We start from the raw sequence: 20252 nt of genomic DNA, 5'->3' as shown, positions 1-20252 counted from the left end.
TAGGTGATGTTTGGAAGCGAAAATCTACTAAATAGTTCATGGTTTATCCTCTCGAATTTCTCCTCGACACATTCACAGCTTTGAGCAATGGCGTCGACAATATCTCTGAGTGCTCAAGTGCCAAATCTCCGAGGGATTTCTGATTTGAAGAAGCGAAGTTAGTGCCATTCTTGAACTCTTTTTCTCTCTGAACTCTTTTTTTTTTCTTTTGGTTGCTGAGACCGTAGGAAATTGAGTTTGGATTGTTTGCTGTATCTCTGTATAGAATTGGTTGCTTGGGATTTAGTTTTGTATTGCATATTATGTAGCTATTTCGTAACCACTCAATCAAACGGAGGGATCTAAGTTGGTGCAGGTGATTAGTATGGCGTTTAGACCTAAAATGGAACTGTCTGGCGGTGCCCTCAGTTCTTATTACTTGATGGGTTAGGTTCATTTCTATATAAGAATTATAAATTTTTCGTAGAATCGAAGTAAATTTGTGATAGATGAGTGGGGGAGATCCTCTTGATTTGAACTTGGAGGCAGATGGGTCCTGTGTACATTTTTTTTTTTTGTAAAGAACATGAAAGAAAAAGGCTGTGATCTGGGAAATTAACTTGAAAACTATTTAATAAGTTTGGATAAGCCTCAAAAATTTCTAGTACTAAGGTTAACTGTAAGATTATCCACCTGAAAAACAGTTCATAGATAAGGAATTACATGAACCAGTCCAGTTTAGTTCTTAATTCGTAACCTAGACTGAAGCAGGTTGCATGTCTCATAATGCCAATGTCAGAACTGAATAAATCCTGTCTACTTCATTAGAAAATTTTAACAAGCTAGATATGTTTTGAATGACTTTCCAATTGTTGAAATGAGTATTTTATGTCAAAGAAAGTAGGAAGTCACTCCGAACGTGCGCGACAATTTTAGAATTTGGTGGTTTGTTTTTTATAATTTGAATGTAATACTTTGGAGTTCGGAGAATATATATTTTTCTGCTGCTGCAAAGTTGTCGTTTATTTCCAAAATTTCATTCTGAAATTGGAGACGAAGACCACTTTTTGTGACATTTGATTGTACACACTACACTTATTAATGTAGAATTTGTTCTTTTCTGGCTGCCTCTTACAGGTAACCTAAATTCAAAGTCAAATATAGTTGGTGCGCGGATCTCACCTTATGGTCCTTGGAAAGTTGAGAAAAATAGTAGATCTCTTTGTGTTTGTGGTTTATTTGGGGGAAAAAAGGAGAATGGGGAGAAGAGTGATGATGCGCCTTCAAAGGTAGAATTTTGATCCGCAATATGATTAAAACAGTATAAACTTTTATATCATGCTCAATAAATTTGTCATCTTCAGTAATTTAGAGACCAAACAGAAATGTCTTTCAAAGTCAGGGAACCGAAAGTGACTTTTCCTTGACCTGCTAACTTCTTTTAGGCAGGAATCTTTGGAAATATGCAGAATTTATATGAGACTGTGAGGACGGCGCAACAGGTTGTCCAAGTAGAGGCAGTGCGTGTACAAAAAGAACTTGCAGCGTAAGACTAAACAAGTCAAATACATCTTGAAGATGTTTTTCTCTGTTTTATTATGTTGCCTGAACATTTTTTTCCCTCTATGTTTCTGTTTTCCAGGGCAGAATTTGATGGCTACTGCGAAGGAGAGCTAATAAAGGTATGTTCCACCTTTATCTCTTGCGCCAAGTTCATCTTCACCTTGACCATAACTATGTGATCGCAAAGGTTGTTAGTGAATTGAACGTGTGTTGAATTTTGCTTAAGATTGTAAAATATGTTTCCCCGTCTTGAGTTTAGGTAGCTAGTAAATAAGAACACATTCTGAAGTAATGACTTGTATTTATCATTAATGTATTTGTTTTAAGTGTTACTTAGAGGGACGAACACGTCTAGAGTTTGTGATTACCAATCTTTCTTTCTTGTTTTAAGATGATAAGTGGATCCAATTTCTTTATATTCAACCAGGTTGTTGTGGATTTAAAATCTCTTGGGGCCATCTCCCTGAGATGTTAATTGGTTCCATGCAAGGCCTAGCATAGCCATCTCATTTGATGAGAATTATTAAATTAAAGAATGGGTTCATAGCCACCTCGCATCTGCCTAACATTTTTTGTTCGACTAATTTAGGTGACATTATCCGGGAACCAGCAACCTCTTCGCACAGAGATCACTGAGGCTGCAATGAAATTAGGACCAGAAGTGAGTATGCACTCTAACATTTGAAATGGCATTGCTCCTAATAAGCATCTTTATATTGAACTAATATTTACATCCTCAAGTCGCAACTTAATGCTGCACCACCTGTCCTGTCCTAATCCAAGCTCGGAGTATATCTTCTTCCATGTTGGTGCCCGGTGGAATTAGACCTCACAAGTTTGAAAATTGGCCGGCTACAAGACTAAGGCCTGCCTGCGTTGGAAGTTGGCTATCAAATAAATTGATATCCATAATTGACTATCTAAGAATATAGTTGCCAGTAACGTTGTAAAAAATATGTTTGCTAGGATATTTCTTGAATGGGAGGTTTACCGTAACGGCCCAAACCCACTGCTACCAGATTTCCCCTCAAGATTTTTAAAACGTGTCTGCTAGAAGAGGTTTGTACACCCATCAAAAGAATGTTTCGTTCTTCTCACAAACCAACGTGGGATCTCACATTTACACAGTGAAATAATAACTATTAAAATTTCTGATTGTGTTTAATGATGAACATTCCAAATATTCAGAGATTTACTTTACTATGCAGAAACTTTCCCTTCTGGTTACTGAAGCATATCGGGACGCACATCAGAAGAGTGTTCAGGTAAGACCTGTTCCAATACGAATTTAGTTACCAAGTCTTATTTATGCAGAACTGACGGTTGGTCCTTTGATTCTCAGGCCATGAAGCAAAGAATGAGTGATCTTGCTCAGAGCTTAGGCATGCCCCAGGGCCTCGGTGAGGGATTAAAGTAGACTGTTTATGTGCGTCGAGCATCAGTTTTGTAAACGCAGCGGCAGTGAGACGACTAATTGTAATCCGACTTCTGCAGCAAATTCCATATTGGTTTTTACTGGTGAACTAAACGTTTGGGAACCTTTTTCTCCATCTCTAAATGTATAAAAGACGAGCTGTGATACTTACTGTGGTATCAAAGAATCGAAAGAATGAGATGAAAACGAGATTTCAAATTTGAATCTGCTATAGAAGTGATATCGACATTGGCATTTGGGTTTGATCAAGGGAAAGACATTTGATTTCTTGAAAAGAAAAAAGGCCTAATGGAAGAATGAGTGATCTGTTCCCTTGCAGATCATGACCTTGCAATCCGGCCCCTGATGGGCAGCAGGAGATTTGGTATAGTAGCTCACATTCTGTTGTGCTGTGTGTTCTCATTGGACATGTGTTAGCGGTAGGAAGTATAGTTTCGAAAGTGACTTCGTTTCACCCGTACAGACTCAACTCCTCGCTTTATGTTAGCGGAGCCACATGTTGGCCCGGGGTTTTGCACTCTTTCTTTCGGTGTGGAACGATGCCGGAGAGAGAAGAGAATGTGTCAAGGCGGCAAACAACAAAACTACAACTCAATTTTGGCCTTTTTCCCTAGGGATAAATAAAGAAATAAGATAAATTGTCCCAAAAATCGTCTTCCATGGTTGTAGGCTTTCGTCAAAGTCGAGCATCTTCACCCCTCCCTCCAGAGATTCTAAAAAAATTGGAGTTCGTCATTTGTTTAGAATTATGACTGAACTCGTTGGCTCCGCGTGCACCAAAAGTAGGTTACCTGTTACCTTTGGTACTCTCTCGATAGCAATATATTCCAATTTCCGTTTTAATCTTAAGTTATTAAAGACGATCCCACGTCCGGCCCATTCTAAGGGTTCAATCAATAAAAATACTGGGCCGTTTTAAAGGCCCAATTCAGGAAGGACGATGGTCCACATAAAGCCCAAAACTTCCTTGCCCTTCCAATTTCCATTTTATTTATTAATTATTAACCGAACATTAATCGGCATTTTGTTAAAAATCCGCCCATAGCCATGAAATTCGTTCTCATTCTTCTGTTTACTGTCACCGGATAACTATCCTAACTGAAAATCGAAGCATCCTCATTCTACTTCACAACAATTCTCAGCAAATACATCGATTTTCCTGTAAGTTCGCAGTCATCTTCTTCTTCTTCTGTTGTCTTTCCATTCCCATTTCCTCTTACCCTTTTTTCCATTGCTTGTTCTTGCTGGAGTTCGAATTCTTTGTACTGGGTTTCAGCATGCGCTTCTTTTTTAGAGGTTTACTACGAATTTACTTTATAATGATTTCCAGCTGAAGCGGACGACTGGGGAATTATGAACTTTTTGTTTCCTGCCCTTGCCCGCCATGTGTTTGATAATATTACCTTTTGTGGGTTTCTAATTATAAATATAGGTTCTTCGATTAGTTGCATATAATTTGCATAATTCAATTTGTTTTGTTGCTCCGATGATCTTATTGATGTTGGTTTAGGGAATGCTTTAAGATTTGTGCTACTTTCGGACTTCCTTTGTGTTTGAATGATTAATAGCTTAATCCAATCTAGAATAGCTCTTGAATTTGCTCAATAAGATCCTCCAGAAGGCCCATTAATCCTGCATTGCGTGCCCTTTTAGTTGCATCGTCATTCAGCTTCCCCTATCTTTCTATCCCTTCTACAATTCAATTCTTCTTTTAATCATTTTATATGTTTGTAAATCTTATAGTTTGTAAGCAATATTTTTCAGCATCCCTAGTTTGTAAGCAAGTTTTTCTGGTTTCAGGATGGATTGTAGTTCTTGTAACTACTCTTTTAGTACTATTTCATCTTGTTCTGTTAAATGGATTGAATTTCCTTCAAAATTGGAGTCCCGGAGAATTTTCTTTCAGAAGAAGTCTGAATTTGTGAAGCCCTGTGTAGGCCCAGGTCTTAGTTTGCTGGATTCTTTGCAGGTATGAATAATTTCTTATGTTTTCAATCTTTGCTCTAAGCTTCTGTGCCTTACCTTATTTTGAATTTTCTATTTTCTATTGTGATGTTCAGCATATTAGTAACTTTGACTTCAAAGCCGGATCCAAATCTATGATTTCATCCTGGAAAATTCCTTGTTCATATTCATGTGCTGTAAGATGTGATCATCCCCAAAATGCCGATTTTCCTCGGTACTATTCCAAGAAGGAGAAGAAGCCATTTCCAGTTCCCATTGTGGAGTTGAGAAGAGCTGCCAGGGAGAGGATGAAAAAGAGTCAAGGCCAGCCGAGAAAACCAGTACCACCTCCAAAGAATGGGTTGACAGTTAAGAGCATGATACCAATAGCCTACAATGTATTCAATGCAAGAATTACTTTGATCAACAATCTCAAGAAGCTCTTAAAGGTGGTACCTGTTCATGCTTGCGGGTAATTCTCGTTTTTAGTCTCAAATTGCTTGTCCTTCAAAGTAAATACATGCCACATTTGATGTTTGTATTGAGGATTGTTGGGAGGCAGTCCCACCTTGGCTAATTAAGGAGATGGTCATGGGTTTATAAGTAAGGGATACATCTCCATTGGTACGAGGCATTTTGAGAAAATCAAAAGTAAAGCCATGAGAGCTTATGCTCAAAGTGGACAATATCATACCATTATGGAGAGTCATGACTCCTAATAGTTTGACCCTTTGAAAGAATCTTCTTACCATTTTAACTCGGAATATCAAACATGATCATGTTATTTCCAGTTCATCACTGCATTATGCTAATATGAAACATAAGATAGTCATAAGTGTCATTACGTTGCAAGTAACTTCATTCGTTTTTTGATAGGTAATCTTACTTTATGCAGTTATTTGTGATCCAAATAGCTTAAACAGAATTGATGGTTATTGCTGTTGGTCTGATTGGAGATTATATTTTGCATTAAGCTGCTTGAAGACTGCTGGACTTCATATTTCGCTAACTTTCTAATGTGCCTCCTTTTATCAATATGATTTAACGTGTGCATAACAATTTAGCATGAAAATGAGTGATAAATTCTCGTATGATTGGTTGAAATAGACAATACTATTGAACGAACCACTGATATGAGGCACCATTAATCCTGTACACAGACATCTTTATCTCAGAAGTCAGACATCACTGCACTTAAGAAATCGTATGAATCTCATACTGAAAAAATAGCTTCTAAGCCTTATAGTTACCTAATCTAACTTCCACTCCCATGTTCGGACTGATTTGATCATCATTGTAATTTAAGAGTCATGCTTGTTTGATGTGAGATATCCAACAACTTTCTTCCTCAAACAGAACTTCACAACTTTGTCTAAATGTGATGAAAGTTATGCAGATTTTGCAATGAAATCCATGTGGGACCTGTTGGACATCCATTCAAGTCATGCAGAGGGCCAAATGCCAATTTCCGGAAGGGGCTTCATGAATGGACAAAGGCAATTCTTGAAGACATATTCCTGCCAGTAGAAGCATACCACCTCTACGATCGTCTTGGGAAACGTATCTCTCATCAGGAACGATACTCAATTCCTCGAATTCCTGCAGTGGTTGAGCTTTGCATTCAAGCGGGTGTCGATCTTCCTGAATATCCTGCAAAGAGGAGAAGGAAACCAATCATCCGCATCTCAAAAAGTGAATTCATTGACGCAGATGAAAGTGAACTACCAGATCCTGAACCAGAAGAACCTCTGAAACCTCTACTCACAGAAATACCAGATTCTGATGTTGTTGCCCCAAGTGACAAAGAAGATATAGCTTGGCTTGCTGACCAAACGCTTCAAGCATGGGAGCAGATGAGGCAAGGAGCCAAAAGACTGATGAAGATGTATCCAGTGAGAGTATGTGGGTATTGTCCAGAGGTACATATTGGTGGCAGTGGGCACAAAGCACAGAACTGTGGAGCTTTCAAGCACCAACAACGAAACGGACAACATGGTTGGCAAAGGGCTGTGCTCGACGACCTGATACCACCGCGATACGTTTGGCACGTCCCAGACGTAAATGGCCCTCCATTGCAGAGGGAGCTTAGGAACTTTTACGGACAGGCGCCTGCTGTAGTTGAAATATGCATCCAAGCCGGCGCTGCTATCCCAGACAAGTACAAATCAACCATGCGAATGGACGTGGGGATTCCATCGGACATTAAAGAGGCTGAAATGGTAGTTTGAGGTGTTTCCTTCTTGTTCTATATTTAACCACTTAAACATTGTTCTATACCTTCAAAATGAATATATGCTAGGTTTTGGCTTTGGATGGTACTTCCTTCCATTTATAATAATATCAACTTACAGAAACAAGAAAAGGGGTTTGAAGAAGAATGATTTGCACATAAACTTGTTTGCATTTCTTCAAATTTACATAAACTGATTTCTTAGACTTTATTTAAGGAAAGAGTAAGCAGAGTGAACCACATGATATTTTGTTTCCTCCATTATACTATCACAGAACATAACAAAGGGCCAATGAACAACAAGAAGTAATAAGAAGCCTGTACTAAAATAAAGATTCAAAGAAAAAGAAAAAAAATTGAAACAATTTCCAGGAGATGCTGTGTGTCTTCTTTAGCTATCTCACAGGGTGAGCCTTTTCTTCCTCTCCTTTTCTACTACATGAACAAAAACTTCCAAAATGTGTATATATATAACATTTCTCTGAGGAATCAATCAATTTTCACCGAGGAGTAGATGAGTCTTGTGAACAAGAAACATGCATAGAATCCGATTGTACCAGTCAGCACAAAGAAAGCGTATGAACCAATCAGCATATACCCAAAGTACAACATCCCCGACACCGGCTTCGTTATCTCGAGCTTTGTGAAGAAGTAGAAGGCGGCATAGAGGAAGAGGTAGAGTGCAGAGGACCCTGAAGTCAGGTAAGATCTCCACCACCAATGGTAGTCCTCGCTGCACAGTTGGAAGTAGCAGAGCACAATTGTGATTTCAGCGCAAGTGACAATCAGGATGAGGAACACAATGAAGAGGAAGCCAAATATGTAGTAGAATTGGTGCAACCATATGGAGGTGAGGATGAAAAATAGCTCAATGAAGACTGCCCCAAAAGGGAGTATTCCTCCGATGAGAATGGAGAAACTAGGCTTCATGTACCAAGCTTGTTCTGGTATCTGTCTTGGGATCTTGTTAGTCTTCACAGGGTCCTCAATTGCTGGCTTCTTAAACCCAACATAGCCGCCTACGAAGACGAGGGGAACCGAGATACAGAACCATAAGAATACCAGAGCAAACATGGTTCCAAATGGCACTGCCCCAGAGGATTTCTCCCCCCAGATTAAAGCATTCAAAACAAAGAAAATGGAGAATATAGTGGCAGGAAACACGAAAGCTGTTTTCACCATGATTTTCTTCCATTCTGTTCCCTTGAACATTCGATATAGACGAGCAGAAGAGTAGCCAGCAAAAAGGCCCATAAAGATCCAGAGTAGGAGCATGGCAGTCATTAAACCCCCTCTGTTCGAAGGGGATAGGAAACCAAGAGCAGCAAATACTATGGTGACAAGACTCATGCCAAAAAACTGAACACCTGTGCCGACGTACACGCAGAGTAAATCAGATTTTAATGGAGGCCTGAAAACATCACCATGGACAAGTTTCCAACCAGTCTCCTCTTGAGCTTCTTCTTGAGTCTCCAATTGATTATACTTAGAAATATCACGGTATAGTGTTCTCAACATAATCATGGCCACCATACCCGAGAGGAAAAGGACAATCATCAACGAATTAACTATAGAAAACCAGTGAATCTGATCATCAGCCATCAGAAGATAGGTATCCCACCTTGATGCCCATTTCACATCACTATCCTATAACATTCAATTAGTGAGAATGAATTAGAGAGGGGGAAGTATAGCATGCACTAGATAACAAAGATGCAGATAAAATTCTATACAAGGGTTGTACGGCGACTGACCAAATACTCCACATCATAAGTAAAGATGATTTCATTATTCTCTTCAACTTCTTGAGGGGTCTCAGAGTTGGTGACCAGCCGTTTTGCATGCGGGTCACATGTTGTCAAGCGGGTATTTTCATTCCAAGAATCTTCATACGCATGCTTCACACTAATGATACAATATATCAACCAAATTATATAGCTTAACAATTTTTATCTAAAAGTGGGCTACAAAAATGCTACTTAAGGAAAGCAAAGCAGTACGAGAACCTGAATGGTTTGACCTCAAATCCTACTATCCTTGACAACTCAGTTACAGGATCCTTGTGAATCTTGACCGTAAAGGACAAGTGGTTGTAGATAAAATGCTTTTCCTCTTTGCTCTGCAGAAATCAAACACACATAGTTATTTATCTATCTAGATTACATGCATGAAGATGTCAAATTATCCACATTCTAAACGTATGATCATGTACCCCAGCATAATGTCCTCTGAGACCAACATGAAAGCCATGTTGATACACAACTGAAGATTCCTGATCATTCCTTTGTATGGGAAAAGCAAGAGGAAGATTGTCCAGAATCCTGCATATACAACAAGGGTAGTTACAAAAATAATCCATACGTTAACATCAAAATCGATATGTCTGGTCCGTGTAAAGGGTTGCCTTACATGTTCACCCGATACTCGTCGTCGATCTTTTCCTTAAAGTCCTTCGCCGTTTTACCATCAAGAACTATGCGACACACAATAGTACACATCTTTGGTTCTCTCATTTTAAACTGTGATAGACAATAATAAATTCTCTTAGAAGTTAAATAGATAACAAAAATGAAAAAAAAGATCACTGAGAAGGTTGCTTATAGCATACCTCAAAAGGAGAGTTCTCTATACGATCACCACGAAGAACTTCTCCAAGATTCTCAGCGCTATCAAATATTTTCTTCGGACGACAATAAGGGAGGGAATAATAAGAGTATGGAAGCTGAGTCTTAATGGAAGTCAATTTGTTTACTTTTACCCTCAGAGGATCTCCCTGCAGCAGTAAAAGAATAAAAACACTTGAGCTGCATTTCATTACAATTCAACAGAAAACCAAGGAAACGCTTGAATTCTCATTTTATCCTACAACGAGCGGAGATTCAGCGCAAAACTGAAATGGAATCAAACATGAAATGCTCTCAGTAATTTGATAATTCCAACCCATTTCCGGTTTGGTTCATTTCCAGTTCAAAAGATCAATCAGATAGGGTTACTTTCCAAATCCAAGACCTTTAGACACAAAAATGTCGAACAACCGACAAGCATTACCAGGGGAGAAATGAAATGCACCGAGAAAGAAACCTAAAAGAAAACGAATTCTCAAATTTTCAACCACCTTAATAGCAAGAAAAGCATCAACGCCCAATAATCACACGCAAACGTAAGATCTGGAACGCAAGAACCAAAAACAATGGCGAACACAGAGAAGAGAAGAAAAGAAAAATCAATGCAACCTTGATTGAATCAAAACGAGATGCGAATTCTACAAACCTTATGAAAATCCTGGGGAGCCACACCAGGAAGATAGAAACAGGAAGCACGGAAGGAAAGGAAGAGACATGCGGAGATCCAAAGCAGAAACACGAGAGGCCCTCTCGCCATGGCTTAGACAGGGGATCTAAACCCAACCAAGATTCAAAACTTGCTTCAACAATCTCTTCCCCCTCTTTCAAAGACTGTAAATCGCTGGTTTTCTTATGCTCTCTCGTTACCACCAGAAGAAGAAGAAGACGAATATAATTACTGTTCTTCGCCGAAGCCGAGTGAGTTATAGAAGACGGTGCAGCCATTGGCCATTCACAACCGTCCGATCATCTTTTGTGGCCATAACGTGCGGCGTAGATTGCAATACCAACACATTGGTTCTGATTCATTTTCTGTTAAGCGCAAATTCACTCAAATTTTCTAACTTATTTGCAAAGAGAATGAGATGTGTGATTCATTTTAACCGCCAAAATTAGCAACAATTTTATTTCCTTTTTCGTATTTTATTTAGATTTTTAATTCTTTCAGATATAATTTTAAAAAAGGGTATAAAATATATACTTCCCACAAAGACCTTTGTCCATTAATTTCCGAATCAAAACCTGACTTTCTTAGGTCTCATTACTTAGACTTTGGCGAAGGGGAGGCGTAAAGTGTTCGAACCTTTGTTTTTTAGTTAGGTTTCAGTCTATTCTACAATGAGCATTTTGGACTTTGACCTTGCGAGCACCCACTCAAACATAGGAAGGGCGCATTACCGCGAGAAGGGAGGGCGCACTACTACGAGAGAAAGAGCTTCTAACTACCGTATCTCGTTACCCCCAACATACAATAGCTACGAGCTGCCGTAAGCGCTGTTGCACGAGTACACTAACAAGAGAGGAACTACGAGTAGTCACTTTGCTACTTGAAGATATTGCTTACGTATGCATATCAAGAGATAGCCTGGTTCCAATGTCCTGAACTTTAATTTCGTGTTTAACAAGTTCTTAAAATTTTAAGAACGTTTCATATATCTTAAACAGTTTGTGTCTAATAAGTTTCGTGTCAAAGAGAATGGTAGATATTCCTCTCAGATAGAACTGAAACCTCAATGGCTATAATCTGATAGATATTGGTAGCTACAGAGACCCATTCTTGAAACAACTTCTTAACATGGAAGAACATTTGATACAACTTTGAGATCTCTCAGAAGCAATTTTGAAGCAGTTCAAGTGTCATTTGAAGATTATCATACAGTGTAAAACAGTACAGAGAACTTGCTGATATAAACATCTACTTCTAACACCAATGAACAGATCATTTGGAGCTTAAACAGGGAAAAATGGGAAATTCTGAGTTATAACAGATTGGTGATCAAGTGTTACTCTTGAGTTGTTGTTTCAAGCATTCTGACGGTACGAGGAAGCATGAATTCGGCAAACAAAGGGTAGTGAGACGACGGGTAGAACCCGTCGATATTATCATTCACCACTTCACACAGGACAGGGATCAAAGATCTACCTCTGAAAAGAATCCAATCTACATGTAGATCTTGAGTTTGGCGATCCCAGCAAAGGCAAAGCGCTCGTAGAATCAGCTTGAAAAACTCGAAAGCTCCCTGCTTGTCACCTGAAAAGAATCTGGCAGAGTCGGGCAAAGGCTGAACAAGCTCCTAAGAAAGTTTTGGCTAAGCTAAATTGCATACCTTTGAAACCATGATAGGTTCGAATGAGAGAAACGTTCTTCCTCGCCCGAGCGATTGCCCATGTATCTCTCATGTCCCCCACTGCACCCTTTTCTCTGCTAGCACGAAAGAGAAGCCACGGAACAATTTAGAGTTAGAATAAGTTTCATAACTGAATACAAAATCTACAATGATCTGTCAGCTGAGTAAGATCAATGAACTATGTGAGCTAATAATGCTGATTAAGACAGAAAAAGTTCAAAGATAACCTATAGATTGGATTGAACACGTTATCCAGGTCGATCAATACTAATTCGAATACACATTTTATTATTACCTCGATCTCCCAAGAAGAAAACGACCCGTAGTCGATTCCTTTTCCGTGTTGAAACCTCCACAATATATAACTGGCAAGCTAGGAGGTAAGGATGCAATGTGCTGCCATGTAAGCAAAGCACTTCGCCTACGAGCACGGGGTTTGAGCTCGTCCATGTTTGTGTTTACTATCTGAAACGAGAACCCAGGAGGCTCGACTCCTTTCAGTTGGAATGTGTGGGCATCATGTCAAGTTAACAAATACCTCAAGGTTATCCATACAAAGTCAAAAGGATATGTTAAAATGCAAGGTAAGAGAATTCTTAATAGAACTCAAGGATATCGCCCATGTCGCAATATGCGGAGCAATCGAACCCCACGACACGCTTCCTGGGACAGAAGGCGATTCTGATAACCAAAACGTGCCACCTTCTAACAGCTCTACCTTTTTAATTGAGGAATGAAATGCACACCAGGTTATCAAGCTTGAATTAAAACAGATACCAAATCAGAGAGGAAAATAATCCGATACCTTCTCCTTGTCATAAAAAATTGTGCAGTGTTCATCTGAATCGTCATGGGATCCTTTTCTTGAAATTCCAAATTTCTCATAGCCTACAAGAGATTCAATACTCCAAATTACAGGCTAAGAATGTAATACAAATACAAAAACTAGAGACCTATGAAACTATCTATATCATTATAACAAGCCTACAAGTTCATACAAATAATCTCAGTAGAAGCGCATACCAGGCAAGCCCTGCTGAAGAAACTCCAACTGAGATTTCACACCTGAACTCGTTAGGGAAAAGAAATTAAGGAATCAGAGAGGCAAATTGTAAGAGCAGACTAATTTATTCTAAGTCAAATGTATCGTTCCCCAAAAAAACGCGCCACTAAAATGTCTACACTACTAGAATTGGAGCAAACAACAATGGAGCTTCCGATCAAAATAACCCAGGCCATGCCTTTCAAAACTCCAACGAAATCCTATAAAACCAAAACGCACCAAAAAATCTCGAATCGACGAAAAAACAGATGAACTATTGCGACAAAATCCACCAAGGATCAAGATCCACAAGCATTCGCAGAATCAAATACGCAACACCATAAAGTAGAGTAGAAGTGCAGTAGAAAACAAGCGACCTACCTTGCTGAGTGCAGAGAATCGCTGGAGAATAGCTAGTGAGAACACTGATACACAAATCCCTCCTCTTCTCCCATGAATTTGAACTCTCTGGTGGTTGATCGTCATGGAGATTGAAGGTCATTACAGTCAAAGTAACACTCATTTTTTCTCCAGAATTTCCTCCTCAATCCCTACCTTTCCTTAATCATTGATTCTAAACCTAAAAAGGATCAGAATCAGCTATACCCTGTTGCCACATTCCGTCCTTCTGGTACAGGTTGAGGAATCAGTAGTGGCTGAGCTTAGAGAGAGAGAGAGAGAGAGAGAGAGAGAGAGAGAGAGAGAGAGAGAGAGAGAGACCCTTAGTTAATTTGATCGTGTCCGAAGGGAGGGCACTGGGTTTTAACGAGGCACGTGAGAGTCCCACAATTCGATGCCCAGGTCACGTGACCAATCTCGAAGATGAGTATTCTACCAACAAATAAAGTGATTATATATGATTGAAAATATTTAAAATAATATTTTCCACTTCAATTTTTTGAATAAATATTTGCAATTATTGAGACATAGACACCATATCGAATTTTGACCATTAATAATAATAAAAATAACTTTATTTCAAATCATGGCAAGATTTTATAATTCTTATATTAAAAATATATATTAAAGAAATAAATATAATTTTTACTTTTTTCTCCTTTTTATAAATTGAGATCATAGTGGAGCTCAACAACTTTTAGCTTACACAAGCAAAACTTTATGGAAACCACATTATATTTTGTTTATTAAAAAAATATGCTCTGATTTATTTACGAAATTTAATTAATTATTTTCCATGAACTAGAAATTAAAATTTTATTTATAATTGTGTAATTACAAAGATAAACATTCATAAATAATAATAATAATTTAAAAAAAAAAAGTCCAAAATCCTGACTTCCACGTCAGGCATTGGCTTTTAGTGTACTGGAGGTAGTGCCAGCGTGGCACAGACCATTTTCTAAGATTCTCGTTCACTTCATTCCTGTTATGGCTTAGAAGTCAGAAGAGAATAATAATTTGTGATGTCACAGGGTTTTGGGGGAATAGAACAAACTACTATTTATAAGTGTGTGAAAACCTTCTCATAGCATATACGTTTTGGAACCTTGAGAAAACCCCGAAAGGGAAAGCCCAAAGAAGACAATATTTGCTAGCGGTGGATCTGGGACATTACAAATGGTATTAAAGCCAGACATTGGACGATGTGCCAGCCTTCTCGCTGTTCTTCGAAGGATGGTAGACACGAGGCAGTGTGCCAGTAAGGACACTGGGCCCCAACGAGGGTGGATTTGGGGGCAGTCCCACATCGAGTGTAGGAAGGATAGAGTGTCAGCGAGGACGTTGGGCCTCGAAGGGGGTGGACTGTGATGTCCCACATTGGTTGGGGAGGAGAACAAACCACCATTTATAAGGGAGTGCAAACCTTCTCCTAACTGAGAAATTTATAAGGGTGTGGAAACCTTCTCCTACCAAGACGCGTTTTAAAGCCTCAAGGGAAATTTATAAGGGTGTGGAAACCTTCCCCTAGCCGACGCATTTTAAAGCCTCAAGGTAAAGCCCAAAAACGACAATCCCGGCTATATAATAATAATTTTTTTTAAAAAAAAGAAAAAAGCTAATTCTGTTTCTTCTTATTAACCCTATCAATCCGGAAACATAGTCTCTCATTAATTAACTTGGGAGGGGGAAAAGGCTAGAATAGCTGAGGTAGGCTGCTGCTACCAGTTTCTTCTAAGAACCAGAAAATGAAGCTGTTCCTGGAAGAGACAGACAGCCAGGAAATCATCATCCCCGTGCCAAATCAGGGAGGTGTATAATGAAACCAAATTTACACAACTGTTACGTAAATGGCTAAGGGAAAGAGGGGAATGAGAAAGGGAAGACAAAAAGAAAGAAATAGCTCAACAGTAACCAAACCTGCTAATCAGATATTTCACATAGAGACAGACAGACATGAATGTTCATACCGAGTTGCACGGTTAGTTCAGCAAGGCTTGATTTCAAATCCGATGCTCAAAAGTGTTCGAGCAGATTCCATTGCCTTCTCACCTCCAAGCTCCAAGGCCTCACCAGTCAATTCTCCTTCAGCATCCACAGACCACTGTGTTGAAGAAATTTGGTTCTCGGTTAAGTCTGTTTTCTTCAGTTGCGTATTGCTCATGGAGGCTGGATCTGCAACAGCTACACGAGGAGCACTTGGTGGACTGTGTCGTTTCTTCGGTACAGGCATGTCGTGATCATGAACTCCCTTGTATGTTATAATCACTGCATATGGATTTTCTACTGCTGATTCGATGTGCTTACGGACTGGACACCCAGCAGAGGTACAGCGGTAGTAGTTCCTTCATTAATTTTTTTTAAAGATAAAATAACATCATCAAAATCAGACAATGCAAGGCATCAGGAATATGATTTCGTAATATAATTGGCGGGATATATAAAATAATTGGAGAAGGAAAGACAGTCGGGAATATCCAAAGCTTATGCAGTCGTATTAAAAAAACTGTCTTATTTTCCATCAAATCAGCAGCGAGACATATATAACTGTATAACATAAATAATGAAAAGGTATGCACCTGGGATGAGGACTTCCTTTCACCATTTTCTGACCATACTTGCGCCATCTGTATCCGTCGCCCGAGATTCCCACGTCACCCGCTGCATGCACCACAAATTTCGGTTTCTTTCCAGGTTTTAAGGGAGTACCTGAATATCCCGCACTACTTTTCTTAACTCTAATTACCAGTAAGAAAACAAAACATTAGCACTACATCAGGCTTATATATGCTAAACATTATACACAAAAGTAGAAATAAGACAGAGCTCAGCAAGTCAAGGTGCAGACTTACGTTTGTTTTGTCTCAGGTTCGCCGCCATTCTCATCTTTGATTTTAAATTCATCATTTCCATCAGAGTCACTCGAGTACTGTCGTTTCCTTACAAGGACTAAATTTGTTTCCCGTGAAGGTTCTTTAGAAGGCGTGGGAGGATCTGAATCATTAATTACTCTTCTGGTATGTTCTGTGATGATTTGCTTAACCACAGGCTCAACATATGGCACAAGCTGTCTTTCCTTGGGGTTGCTAATCATCCTAGGTGGATCGTGGCTATGTTGGCTTCGGTAAACAATCTCTGTTCTATGGCCTGAGTGATCACAACATTCTATCTTCTTAGCACAGCATTCAGAATATGTACACTTGTAATAGCTACGTGAACCCTTAGGACTCTTCACTTGCTTCTGACCATATTTTCTCCAATTGTAACCATCAGAAGCAGGTGTCCTAACATTGGGAACCGATGATGCAGTTTTATGGTTGGAAGAATTTTTCTGGCTTGGCTCTGGCTTACATTCTTTCTGGACCTTCTTAGGTGACAGCTTATGTTTGGATAAACTTGGACTTGCGGAGGATGAGATAGACTGGGTAACAGAAGTTGGTGATTGTTCCGGATCAGGTCCTTTATATATTGACAACTGAAGCTGGCTTTGTTCTTGCACCTTATCTGTCGGGGTTGCTTCAACAGCCAAAGGCTCATGGCAGGAAGATGGAGATTGCTGCTTACGAGAATGAGGAAAAAAAAATTAGCATACGAAGGCATCAAATCATCCATAAGGATCCTAGCTCTTAAGTTATTGTGATGTGCGGAATAACAAAAGTGCATTGATGTATTTAACACGTATCTAAAAGAAGTTAAAAGGCTCAAAGAACCGAACTAGGCCCAAGTAACTAACTCTCAAGTTGTTGCATCACAAACTCTAGCTCAGGAATTCTCTCACTTCCCGACTTATATATATTTTTTGGTAGGAAACAAACACCGTCAATGATTAATCATTAACTTTCCCCTCAAAAGAGCATCTTAAACTGCATCTTTGATCATTAACTTTCCATTCAAATGAACATCTTAAACTGCATCTTTGAGGGAGACAATTACCAGTTAATAAGCTTTGAAACAAGAACATTGGTCATATTCATAATCGACAAATATAAACAGAAAAATCAGAAAGTGGAAGTGCTTCAATAATATTGGGAAGATATCAACAATATGACCAAAGATTTCGTGTATGCTTCATATTTGATAACAAACGACAAGTATTGATATAATAGTTAGCTTGACTGGAAACGGCAGCCTCTTAAATCATACATTTCCTTGTAAGGAAGATTGTAAAGAAAACACAGCTTCCTCTCTATAGGCTCTATAGCCAAAGGGCATAAAAAAAGCAAATGGTAGGTGGCCCACCAACCAAACAAAGTAGTTTTTTTTTTTTTTTTGTTCATTGTGGCTAGAATTCTAGATTAGGTCAACTGTAGAAGAGTTATCAAGTTGTGAAAGGAGATATTGAATAAAAGAAAATTGAAGCACAAAACTCTTCAAGTTCTGTGAAATGAGTCCCGAAGTAACCACAGTTTAGAGAAAGAATATATATAAGGCGGAACTAATAAGGCCAAAAAATATCATACCCAATCGTTTGCCTTCAAAATCTCAAATTTCACAATTATAGGACAGTCCCATCTGATAATGTTAAGGTTATGAAATGTAATGCAACAAACATGACAAAAGGAAAGTATCCTCCTCATGAATATAAAGGTCATCAAGTAGATATTTTCTTGTTCTGTTTTTAATTTTCTTTCCTGTTCAATTTTCAGACGGCATCCTACATGAAAATGCATCAAACAAGAAGCAAAATTCTTACATTTTTATGGAACTCCAGTAAAAATGTTCATCGTTTTGCATCAGATATTATTGTGGAGCAACAAAATATTCACATGCCATCTTATTTGACATTGATTTTGAACTAGGCTGCTCTTTCACCCATGATTCACACTACATAATGAAGCTACCTCATGAATTAGGAACAAAAATGATTCCTCTCTCAATGAATCAAAAGTAAAGGACAGAAAGTAAGCTAATAAATCCAATGTGTTTCAAATGAAAAGTGCAAATACTCAAATCTTACTTCTTCCAATAAGAAATGAAAACCAGCATAATGTTTTGCACTAGAGAATCAAGATTCTATTTCTCTGAAGCAGAGATAACTAAGCAAGTCATAGAGAGACAATCTTAGTAGTACATGAGTTATTAGCAGATTGAGATGAGTTTTACTGACTGGCTGGAGGCTGGAGCTTAACTTTAGAAAAATCGATTCAACTTCAACAGGAGGGTAGACAAAGAGAAATGGAACATTTCTGCCTCTCATCACTCTCTAATCTCATAAACAATAATCTTCCTAAGCTGCGCACACTGAACAACTTTAATTTACCAGTTGAAATCTCACTACTGGACTTCGCAAACAATATCAAACCAACAAAACCGATACAAGCAAACAATTGAGAAAATAAAAGCTTATCGTGGAATTGATCGAGATCCTTACCTTCAATTCAGCTTCTTCGAGTGACTGCGCAGCAGAATCGACGGGCAAACCTGTAGGATGAACAAACAAAAAAAAAAAATTCACACGCAGAAAAATTCCACCAAAAGCAATTGCTTAAAGACTAAATAACACATCTACCGATACAGAATAAATTCCGTTTCCGAAAACCAACCGTTCTCCGAGGAGTGATTCGCAGAAGGCGCCGTTAGGGTTTCAGAAGGAGACTCCCTCACCGTAGCTTCAGTAACCGACGAATCGATCCTCGACTCAATCGGTTGCAACTCACTCATCGCTCCTCCATCTTCCAACTCCACCTCTGATTCATCCTCCGAATCTTCCATTTCTTCTTCGTCGTCCTCTTGCCCAGCAGTAACCTTCGAGCTTCCAAGTCGGTCAGTTTCATAACATTGGCGCTCCGCCATGGCCGATTCTCCTCAAAAGAGAAAAAGGAAAGTGAAGTCACCAACTATTGCAAATTGTTTTACAGTGTCCGAAGCAAAGCCGAAACCAAGGCGATCCCAAGATCGAGTATCGGAGTCTGCGTCTTAGTGACATACAAGAATAGATTATGTGAGAGAAAGAAAGGTTTTTAGAGAGAGAGAGAGACAGAGAGATAGAGAGACAAGATGCCGCTTTCAAGCGAAATGCACAAGTGCTTTTGACTGTAGTTGACTCAGGTGGTTTTAGTTAACGAACGCCGTCAAGTACTCTCTCACTATACAGCCGTCCGATCATGTTCCATGGTTTTATCACCGTTGGATTCTTTTAGTTTGACGGTTCTCTTTCACAGCGTTTGCCACATGGGCTTCCATTTCAGTACGACTAATATCATTGCCCGAATATTTAATATTTTTCCCTTACAGAATTTGTTTTTCCCTAGATTCTGTGTTTTTATTCTTCTATTTAAAAATAGGGAAAAAAGAAATATTATTTGTTTCAAAACTAGTTTTTAATTTAGGGAGACAAAGATCTCGTGCCTTAAAATCATAAAGGACATTTTACAACTATATGTTTGATGAATTATTAATCGTGGATATCTTTTTTTTAAATAAACTAACCCGTTGTTACCAAAGATCTCTAGAATCCTTGCAAAACGTTCATAGAGAAAGCGAACTTAACGGATTGATTCCAACCAAGAGCTGGTTAGAAAATGAATGACTCTCAGATCAAACTTGGAATCTATGATGGTCACTCTTAGATACCAAGACAATTCACTCCAGAATTAGCTTGATCAAAACTAGTTCAATGAATCGGTTTAAACATCAAACCTAAAACAAGGTTTGAAAAAGAATAACACCAAAAGGGTATCAAGAAAAC

General features: G+C 38.8%; 5 protein-coding genes across 6 annotated transcripts; 2 read left to right on the top strand and 3 right to left on the bottom strand.

Annotated features, from left to right (window-relative positions):
- Positions 1-2: 2 nt before the first annotated feature.
- On the top strand, positions 3-3213 carry LOC111780385 (nucleoid-associated protein At4g30620, chloroplastic-like). The gene is made up of 7 exons (XM_023660766.1): positions 3-157; positions 1117-1268; positions 1425-1525; positions 1622-1661; positions 2132-2203; positions 2751-2807; positions 2885-3213. Exons 1-7 carry the CDS (start codon positions 88-90, stop codon positions 2957-2959), a joined length of 567 nt encoding a protein of 188 aa, XP_023516534.1. The 5' UTR covers positions 3-87; the 3' UTR covers positions 2960-3213.
- A 780-nt stretch (positions 3214-3993) lies between these two features.
- Positions 3994-7239, top strand: LOC111780384 (APO protein 2, chloroplastic). The gene is made up of 4 exons (XM_023660765.1): positions 3994-4138; positions 4778-4946; positions 5038-5393; positions 6318-7239. Exons 2-4 carry the CDS (start codon positions 4779-4781, stop codon positions 7147-7149), a joined length of 1356 nt encoding a protein of 451 aa, XP_023516533.1. The 5' UTR covers positions 3994-4138; position 4778; the 3' UTR covers positions 7150-7239.
- Positions 7240-7334: 95 nt separating this feature from the next.
- Positions 7335-10760, bottom strand: LOC111780383 (transmembrane 9 superfamily member 10-like). The gene is made up of 7 exons (XM_023660764.1): positions 10422-10760; positions 9760-9924; positions 9561-9670; positions 9364-9472; positions 9158-9270; positions 8906-9056; positions 7335-8798 (listed from the first exon to the last, which is right to left on the bottom strand). Exons 1-7 carry the CDS (start codon positions 10530-10532, stop codon positions 7641-7643), a joined length of 1917 nt encoding a protein of 638 aa, XP_023516532.1. The 5' UTR covers positions 10533-10760; the 3' UTR covers positions 7335-7640.
- Positions 10761-11552: 792 nt separating this feature from the next.
- On the bottom strand, positions 11553-13868 carry LOC111779555. 2 transcript variants are annotated; one of them, XM_023659616.1, is made up of 7 exons: positions 13547-13868; positions 13147-13188; positions 12929-13011; positions 12740-12841; positions 12419-12633; positions 12103-12200; positions 11553-12026 (listed from the first exon to the last, which is right to left on the bottom strand). In XM_023659616.1, the coding sequence occupies exons 1-7, from the start codon at positions 13686-13688 to the stop codon at positions 11779-11781; spliced, it is 930 nt and encodes a 309-aa protein (XP_023515384.1). In that variant the 5' UTR covers positions 13689-13868; the 3' UTR covers positions 11553-11778. The 2 variants fall into 2 exon arrangements, with proteins under 2 accessions (XP_023515384.1, XP_023515385.1); XM_023659617.1 differs by having other exon boundaries at positions 12103-12197; positions 13547-13867.
- A 1344-nt stretch (positions 13869-15212) lies between these two features.
- LOC111780248 (probable WRKY transcription factor 32) lies at positions 15213-19565 on the bottom strand. The gene is made up of 5 exons (XM_023660598.1): positions 19108-19565; positions 18936-18985; positions 16417-17120; positions 16144-16302; positions 15213-15909 (listed from the first exon to the last, which is right to left on the bottom strand). The coding sequence occupies exons 1-5, from the start codon at positions 19355-19357 to the stop codon at positions 15552-15554; spliced, it is 1521 nt and encodes a 506-aa protein (XP_023516366.1). The 5' UTR covers positions 19358-19565; the 3' UTR covers positions 15213-15551.
- Positions 19566-20252: the final 687 nt, after the last annotated feature.

The sequence above is a fragment of the Cucurbita pepo genome, chromosome LG18 (assembly GCF_002806865.2).
Source record: "Cucurbita pepo subsp. pepo cultivar mu-cu-16 chromosome LG18, ASM280686v2, whole genome shotgun sequence".
Taxonomy (NCBI): Eukaryota; Viridiplantae; Streptophyta; class Magnoliopsida; order Cucurbitales; family Cucurbitaceae; genus Cucurbita; species Cucurbita pepo.
Note: the sequence above shows the minus strand (reverse complement) of the source record. Positions and strands in the feature narration are given on the sequence as shown.

What these genes read in the sequence shown, in the direction of transcription:
- LOC111780384 (XM_023660765.1), top strand. Translation starts at nt 4,779, where the DNA reads ATGGATTGTAGTTCTTGTAACTACTCTTTTAGTACTATTTCATCTTGT. An exon ending in GTTTGCTGGATTCTTTGCAG is followed by an intron (nt 4,947 to 5,037) that starts GTATGAATAATT and finishes TGTGATGTTCAG; the next exon opens with CATATTAGTAACTTTGACTT. An exon ending in GTACCTGTTCATGCTTGCGG is followed by an intron (nt 5,394 to 6,317) that starts GTAATTCTCGTT and finishes AAAGTTATGCAG; the next exon opens with ATTTTGCAATGAAATCCATG.
- LOC111780383 (XM_023660764.1), bottom strand. Translation starts at nt 10,532, where the DNA reads ATGGCGAGAGGGCCTCTCGTGTTTCTGCTTTGGATCTCCGCATGTCTC. An exon ending in CTCCCCAGGATTTTCATAAG is followed by an intron (nt 9,925 to 10,421) that starts GTTTGTAGAATT and finishes TTACTGCTGCAG; the next exon opens with GGAGATCCTCTGAGGGTAAA. An exon ending in TCAGAGGACATTATGCTGGG is followed by an intron (nt 9,271 to 9,363) that starts GTACATGATCAT and finishes TGATTTCTGCAG; the next exon opens with AGCAAAGAGGAAAAGCATTT.
- LOC111779555 (XM_023659616.1), bottom strand. Translation starts at nt 13,688, where the DNA reads ATGAGTGTTACTTTGACTGTAATGACCTTCAATCTCCATGACGATCAA. An exon ending in TTTTTTATGACAAGGAGAAG is followed by an intron (nt 12,842 to 12,928) that starts GTATCGGATTAT and finishes TCAATTAAAAAG; the next exon opens with GTAGAGCTGTTAGAAGGTGG. An exon ending in AACCTATCATGGTTTCAAAG is followed by an intron (nt 12,027 to 12,102) that starts GTATGCAATTTA and finishes GATTCTTTTCAG; the next exon opens with GTGACAAGCAGGGAGCTTTC.
- LOC111780248 (XM_023660598.1), bottom strand. Translation starts at nt 19,357, where the DNA reads ATGGCGGAGCGCCAATGTTATGAAACTGACCGACTTGGAAGCTCGAAG. An exon ending in TCGAAGAAGCTGAATTGAAG is followed by an intron (nt 17,121 to 18,935) that starts GTAAGGATCTCG and finishes TCTCGTAAGCAG; the next exon opens with CAATCTCCATCTTCCTGCCA. An exon ending in GAACCTGAGACAAAACAAAC is followed by an intron (nt 16,303 to 16,416) that starts GTAAGTCTGCAC and finishes ACTGGTAATTAG; the next exon opens with AGTTAAGAAAAGTAGTGCGG.
- LOC111780385 (XM_023660766.1), top strand. Translation starts at nt 88, where the DNA reads ATGGCGTCGACAATATCTCTGAGTGCTCAAGTGCCAAATCTCCGAGGG. An exon ending in GCGAAGGAGAGCTAATAAAG is followed by an intron (nt 1,662 to 2,131) that starts GTATGTTCCACC and finishes CGACTAATTTAG; the next exon opens with GTGACATTATCCGGGAACCA. An exon ending in CACATCAGAAGAGTGTTCAG is followed by an intron (nt 2,808 to 2,884) that starts GTAAGACCTGTT and finishes TTTGATTCTCAG; the next exon opens with GCCATGAAGCAAAGAATGAG.